The sequence below is a fragment of the Bufo bufo genome, chromosome 10 (assembly GCF_905171765.1).
Source record: "Bufo bufo chromosome 10, aBufBuf1.1, whole genome shotgun sequence".
NCBI classification, from domain to species: Eukaryota; Metazoa; Chordata; class Amphibia; order Anura; family Bufonidae; genus Bufo; species Bufo bufo.
In genome coordinates this window covers 116,324,757-116,332,251 of record NC_053398.1, presented here as the reverse complement: position 1 = coordinate 116,332,251, position 7,495 = coordinate 116,324,757, and the positions used below count along the sequence as shown (strand labels likewise).

Sequence of the window (7,495 nt, the reverse complement as noted above, 5' to 3'; positions counted from 1 at the left end):
ATTCCATAACCTATTTAGGGGTAGAAATTGCCTCGGACAAACTTACTATGATTAGGAAAAACTTCGCAAAACTATTAGATAAATTACAAAAAGAGATTGATGTTCTAGCAGCACAAGAATGGAGTTGGTTTGGCCGATTAGCTTTATATAAGATGCTTCTTCTTCCAAAAATATGATATCACTTTAGAGCACTACCGATTCATATCCCTCTTAACATATTAAAAAAAATTCAATTCCAAGCCTCGAAATTGATTTGGAGACAATTGAAACCTAGAGTCTCCTTACAAATTCTCACAAAAAAATATACAAAATGGAGGCATAGCACTTCCAAACATCATTGCTTACTATAAGGCTAACCTCTTAAAACAATCTTTGAACTGGATACAGAATAGTTCCTCACAAAAACCATGGACCCAAATTGAGTCTGCCACTTTACAAATAACTGATTGGTCACAACTAATTTTGAATTCAGCAAAATATATAGATATGCGTAGATCGTGTATGACCACAGTAAGCGCAGCTATGGAGGCTTGGTGCTCTCAGACATTGACTAATTATGGTAACACAAACACAGTTGAAAATGAATTGGAAATTGTCTCTCTAAAATATTTTGCTGGACTCAAAAATATTACCTCTTGGGCAAATAAAGGTATTACAGCTTTGAGTAAAATAGTGGTTGGCAACAAACTGATAGATTTTGAATCTCTTGAAACACAATTTAACCTCACAAAGAAAGATAGGCCTATTTATAAATCTCTAGAGAAACTCTGGAGGAAGTACCCTGTTGTTGTGGTGCGCCTTCCCCAACACTTGTCTGATTTGTTAAACCCAAACCACACCAGTTCCTCTACAAAGAGTTTTAAATCACTCTATGAACTCGCCAATTGTGACTCGACCCCAGATTTGCTCCCTCATCACAAGAAATGGGAAACTGATTTGAACAAGACATTAACCCTGGACAATTGGCACAAAGCACAGTTCACATTTAAGAAGGCCACTATTTTCACCAATCACAGGGAACAACTATACAAAATGACAAGATGGTACTATACACCTGTAAAACTACATTGCTACTATGAATCTTGTTCAGACGAGTGCTGGAGAGGGTGTGGTCAGAGGAGGACTTTAATGCATATTTTCTGGAACTGCCCTAAGTTGAGAAAGCTAAGAAACGACTTAAATATATTGGTTAGTATGATAGTAGGAAAACCAATGGATGTTCCTCCTGAATCAGCATTACTAAACATAGGAATAGATAAACTGAACCTTCTGGTCCAATTCCCGACAACCCATATCCTCATTGCTTACAGAATATTGATTGCGAAACTCTGGAAAACGGTAACCATACTGGATATTAAAGATATCATAAACATTGTATCCAAAAACTACATCAATGAACAGATTTATGCAAGGTGCTCAGGCAGAAACGACAAAATACTCTTGTTGTGGAATTCATGGCTGACGCATTTCCCTAAATAGTAAACTGCATGTTGTGTGTGTCAAGGATTGGTCAGGTAACGAGAGTTGACTAACAAATGGAAAGTGTCGTCACATTCTCTTTTGTTATAAATGTTACATTCTAGAACTTAGATAATGAACCTACTCTTGCATCAATAACATATGATTCTCTTACATACGACACTGATGATATCATTAATGATCGCCCATATGTTTATGATATGAATACTAATACCCACTCACGTAACATTTCTTTATTTGTTTGCTTTGTTACAACTCATCTTATAGGATTAATTGTTTGAAATATGATTGATAATATTCCTATACGTATCTCTTCTTGTGCTCTATAACTTTAAACCTAAAAAAAATCATTTACAAGAAAAGTATCATGGAAAGATTTGCACCTCTCCCAAATTATTGGGCTCTTGTTTTTGACTTACAAATACTGGGGCAAAATTCTGTTATGCGATTGTGGTCTTGGGGCAGGGGGTGTTTTGTACTTGCAATTGCCCTCTCTGGCTTATTCATAATAGAAGATCTCAAATATCCCATCGTTGTTATAGTTTTCTATTAACAGTACAGGTTGTCACAAACAGGGCTGTGTGAATAATGTCAGGTCACCTAAAGCCTCCTCTTAGGTAAAGCATTATCCGTTTTGCATTGTCAGACCTGTTGAGTTATTTGAAGCTGGTTTTGTTGTCGGGGAAAGACCGTGAACGTATTAATCATCAAAATCCATGGTCACCTGGTTGACAATTGTAATGATTAACTAGAGGATTATCCTTTTTGAATACATTTGTAACCTGAATCTACATGGTTCATAGCTAATGATGAATATAGCATCTCAACTTTCTTACTGTTGGAGCTCTTGCAGTATGTTACGCTTTAACTTTAGATTTATTTTCACACCTCTCCAAGTTCTTAGAGGAACTCCATTGCTTCATGTATTCTATAATACTTACTTTGGCACGAACACTTCACCGCTACAAGATATCCATCAGGTGACTGCAGATTTCACTTCATCCACCCATAAGGTTTCCTGCAAATTTATTTTACTACCACGTCAGGCTCTTAGAGGAACTCCATAGCTTCAGGTAATACATAATACTTACCTCCGCACAAACATTCACTAGAAGACATCCATCTGCCCTTCAGGAGCCTGTAGACTTCACTTCATCTACCAGTAAGGGACAGATCCCAGGAAAGTCATAAACAGTTGCAGGTAAACCACTTGTTGTTTGACATGATAATTTATAATATTTAAGATACAACTAACTTATTTGAAGAGTATTATAATTTGCCAATTAAGTCAGTTTTGACTCATTGACCATAAGAACAGTTTTTCTCCCCAAAGGATAGTCGTCTGTGGGAGTCTACAGGCTTCTCAGTGGCGTGTAGCTAAAAAATGGTCACAGAGTTTATCACACTAATGAATCTCTAGATCAATGCAGGTTATTTGAGGTGACCGCCCAAAAAAATTTGAATTGAACAATGGTCTTCTAGAGAGATGGTCTTCTAAAAGGGACTGGCCACTTTCTGGCTAGTGTAGACCAATGTGTATGCCTGTATGACTATAATATAGCCTTTGTTGATATTCTGTGCCGTTTTCTAGATTTCATAAGCCATGCCCCCTTGTTAGGGAAATTTTCTGTGCTGTCTGCCTAGAGGTCCTGTCCATTAGATGGTCATGTGACCAGAGACATCACTTCAGCCTCCTCCATTTTAACACACTGTACTTGCACTAAACTCCCAACAATGCAAGTGTAGATATTAGGCGCTGTGTATTTGAATGGAGGAGACATCACATGGAGGTGATTTGCCTGGTCACATGACCTTCTATCAGCAGCCATTTTATGGACCTGACCTCTGTGTAGAACGCACAAAAGACTTTGCAAAAAAGGGGGCATAACCTTATAAAATTTAGAAAATAGCACAGAATTTTAATTATTTATATTAGCAAGTGCCTTTTGGTTATTTTACAAACACACTGGTCAACAGTAACCAGAAAGTGGCCAACCGCTTTAAAGGGAACCTGTCACCTGTCCAAAAAAAGCAAAAAGGGACTGGACTATAATGCACTCCATGTATTAAGAAGCCCTCTAATCCTCTTCAAATAGTCTCATATAACAAAATAAAAATGTATTGCTAATATAGTATTTTTGACTTTATATCTTGTACAAATCACATACCATTATCGGAGCAGCATAAAACGCCTATATCACATGGTACATCAATATAATGTACAATGGACAATCCGTAAAAATACAAAGTCCAAAGTTGCAATAGTCCAAAGTAGATATTTATCAGTCACGATGTCAGGAGACTGTTCAGATGGAAGTGTTTATTATTTGGGGCATATAGAATGAATACCCCGCATGCTTGAGAAAGGAGGTGTGGTCCCCGAAATGTCATGTAGTGTGTGGGAACTCTGACCCTCCACTTCCATGTGAACAGTCTTCAGATATTGTGACTGATAAGTATCTACTTTGGACATTTTGCACTTTAAGACTATTGTACCTTTGGACTTTGTATTTTTATGGATTGTCCGTCAGACATTATATGGCTGTACCATGTAATCTATGCACTTTATGCTACTCCGATAAAAGGAACTTGTCACGTTTAACATGGTTTCTCAGCTGAAGGCAGCATGTTATAGAGCAGGAAGAGCTGAGCAGATTGATATACAGGTTTTATGGGAACTGAGTCAGTACAATTTGGAATTTATTCATATAAATTCCTGCTCATTTTGGGCTTTCAAGTCCAAGAGGCGGTCCTATCAGTGATTGACAGCCTTCCCTCTATGACTGTGTATACAGAGATAGCTGTTGGCTTTGCAGTCCAGGAGGCGGTCCTATCAGTGACTTAAAACCTTCCTTCTATGACTGTGTATACAGAGATAGCTGATAGCTGTTGGCTTTGAAGTCCAGGAGGCGGTCTTATCAGTGATTGACAACCTTCCTTCTATCACTGTGTATAGAGACAGCTGTCAATCACTAATAGGACCTCCTCCTGGATCTTAAAGCCCAGAATGAGCAGGAATTTAAATGAATGAAATACAAGTTTTACTGAATATTTTTGCATAAAGCTGTATATGAATCTGCTCAGCTCCTCCTGACTATAGCATGCTGCCTGTAGCTTAAATTGCATTTTCACGATGATGGGTTCCCCTTAAAGAAAACGGTCAGGGTGCATACTATATGCTGGACCTGAAAGTATGCAATGGGAAATCTGAACTGGATTTTCAAAGAAGTGGCCTTTTGGAAAGGTTTGACTGTACCAGAAAGTAAATATTAGATGCTACCTTGTAAGTCAATGTTATATTACTTTTTTTTTTTTTTTTCCAGTAAGAGGTAATTTGGAAACCATGCCCAGGATAAAGGTTATGACCTCTGTCATTGCAGTAGTGATATTTCTTCAAATCATTTTCCTGGTTCATTTACACCAAAGACCAAGTGTTAATCTGCCAACCAAAGGAGAACCAAAGAAGGTTCATCTTCTCATTCTTTCCACCTGGAGGTCAGGATCATCTCTTTTAGGTCAGTTCTTCAGTCAGCACCCTGATGTCTTCTACTTGATGGAGCCAGCTTGGCACGTGTGGCAGTCCTTACCGCACTACAGCGCCCACGTTCTTCATATGTCAGTGAGAGACATGGTCCGCTCAGTGTTTAAATGTGACATGTCCGTGTTTGATACGTACATGAAAAGTGAGAAGAATATTTCAGCCTTGTTCCAGTGGTATTCCAGTAAGGCTCTCTGTGCACCCCCTGCATGCCATTCATTTTCTCGTTACAATATCACAAATGAGACGGCTTGTAAGAAACTGTGTGGAAATGATTCATTTAGTAAAATTGAAGAGACATGTGACAAGTATACCCATATAGTTGTCAAAGAGGTTCGATTTTTTGACATCACAGTACTGTATCCTCTTCTCAAAGACCCTTCCTTAAATCTGAAAATCCTCCACTTGGTACGTGACCCCCGAGCTGTTGGGAAGTCCCGTGGACGGGCTCCCAGAGCTCTTGCTGGTGACAACGGCATCGTCCTTGACACAAACGGCACAAAAATAAACGATACGAATTACGAAGTCTTAAGAAAAATCTGCGAGAGTCACGTTAACATGTACAAGATAGCCAGCTACAAACCTCCTCCGTTCCTGAAAGGAAAATACATGTTGGTCCGGTATGAAGATTTGGTGCGAAATCCATTAAAGAAAGTGGAAGAGCTGTATAAATTTGCCAATTTACAACTGACTGATCAGCTTGCTCAATGGATCTATAATATAACTCACGGAGAAGGACCAGCCAAGAGAAAGGAAGCCTTTGAAACCACTACAAGAAATGCATTAAATGTATCTGTAGCCTGGAGAGGTGTTCTTCCCTTTGAGAAAGTCCGACAAATACAGGACGTATGCAAGGAAGCCTTTACCACCTTAAAATACCAGTTTATGAATTCGGAGGCAGAACAGCAGGATATGTCAAGGGATTTTATACTGCCAATGAAATAGAAATGCAACAGGCAGTATGCCTTTTAAAACAGTATAGAGGGAGACTTAAAAGGACACTTCCATTAGGAAGGCATATTTTTGTAAGTTAATATTGATAGAAAACTATTTTTTTTGAATTTTTGGCTGTTTTTCTTTGTCATTTTAGCAGTACTATGCCTGTACTTCCTATATATAATAATTATAGTGGATGGCACTCCTTTGTGTAGCTGTCGGTGCTCAGTGGAAAGGGTCAGTCTGAAATAGGAAGAAACCACGGCACTCGTTTTCAGATTATCAGAAATAATTCATTTATTGTCCATCCCATTTGGATCTTTTTAAATTGGCCAATGTTTCGATCCACTAGGACCTTGTTCACGGCCTTAGTTTAAAGAATCTGGAGGCACCCGATGCATCCAGATTCTTTAAACTAAGGCTGTGAACAAGGTCCTAGTGGACCGAAACGTTGGCCAATTTAATATGGTGGCATTTACACCATACAGCAGAACATAGTGAGCATAGTACACTGTTCAGAAAAATTGCGACTGTGTGTTTTTTGTATGTTTTTATGGGATCCTTATTTTCTTGATCTAAGCCTGGGGCTACACAGTGGTAGGGGCTATGGCACCGACAAAATCAAGATCGCCATGTGGCAGTGCAGTCAGTGAACTGAATGGGTTTGCAAGACAACTTGTTGCGACCACGACTCCATAATCCATAACTTGCGATTCGCGCTGCCACCACATTCGGTTCAATGGTTGCACTGCTAACACAGTGATCTATGGTCGTGTGACAGGTGTCACAACCAAGATGGCATGTGGCCCCAGCCTAAGAAATGCCACAATTGTATACATAAAGCCACAGTGATATGTACTCCCTACAGTACAGCAAACGTCAGACGGTGGACATTATAGATGATAGGTTTACCATCACCATTCTGAGGGTCTATTCATTAGAATTTTTCTCCAGAGGACCAAAATTTATAAATTGCTTCCCCCCCTAATTGATGAGTATTTGGATTAAAAAAAGATTTCCATGAAAGGGGTTATTCCATTATTTATCACTTATCCACAGCATAAGTGACAAATAACAAATTGTGAGGGACCTCCCATGATCATGAGGGGTTCACGAGTCCTCCCTATGAAAGGAGTGGTAGTGGACATGTCAGTTCACCTGTACTATGTCAGGTACCACAGTAAAAATGGTTGCGGTGCTCCAGTGACTACACCTTCTTTTTGCAAAATGTTGGGACTCCCAGTGTTTGGACTCCGGCTAGATACTCAGGTGTTTTCATTTGACAAAATCAGAAATTTAGGCTTTAGAAAAAGAAAATACATGTTTGGTTGGATGCAGTACTGTCCCCGGTAACATCTGATCCTTATACTGAAGCAGCTTGTTGCCTGTAACGGTTATACAACCACTCATGCCTAACCGGCTACTAACCACTCTTGTCCCAGACTAATAAAACATAACTTTTACTTATTAATCTTTAAAACTCGTGAAAAGATATTTAGTGAGCTAACTAAGGAGTTAAAAACACTGTGCCCCATGAGAGAT

General features: G+C 39.0%; 1 protein-coding gene across 1 annotated transcript; it reads left to right on the top strand.

Moving 5' to 3' along the window:
- The first annotated feature begins 2,437 nt into the window (after positions 1-2,437).
- Positions 2,438-5,962, top strand: LOC120980075 (carbohydrate sulfotransferase 6-like). The gene is made up of 2 exons (XM_040408945.1): positions 2,438-2,552; positions 4,803-5,962. The coding sequence occupies exon 2, from the start codon at positions 4,823-4,825 to the stop codon at positions 5,960-5,962; it is 1,140 nt and encodes a 379-aa protein (XP_040264879.1). The 5' UTR covers positions 2,438-2,552; positions 4,803-4,822.
- Positions 5,963-7,495: the final 1,533 nt, after the last annotated feature.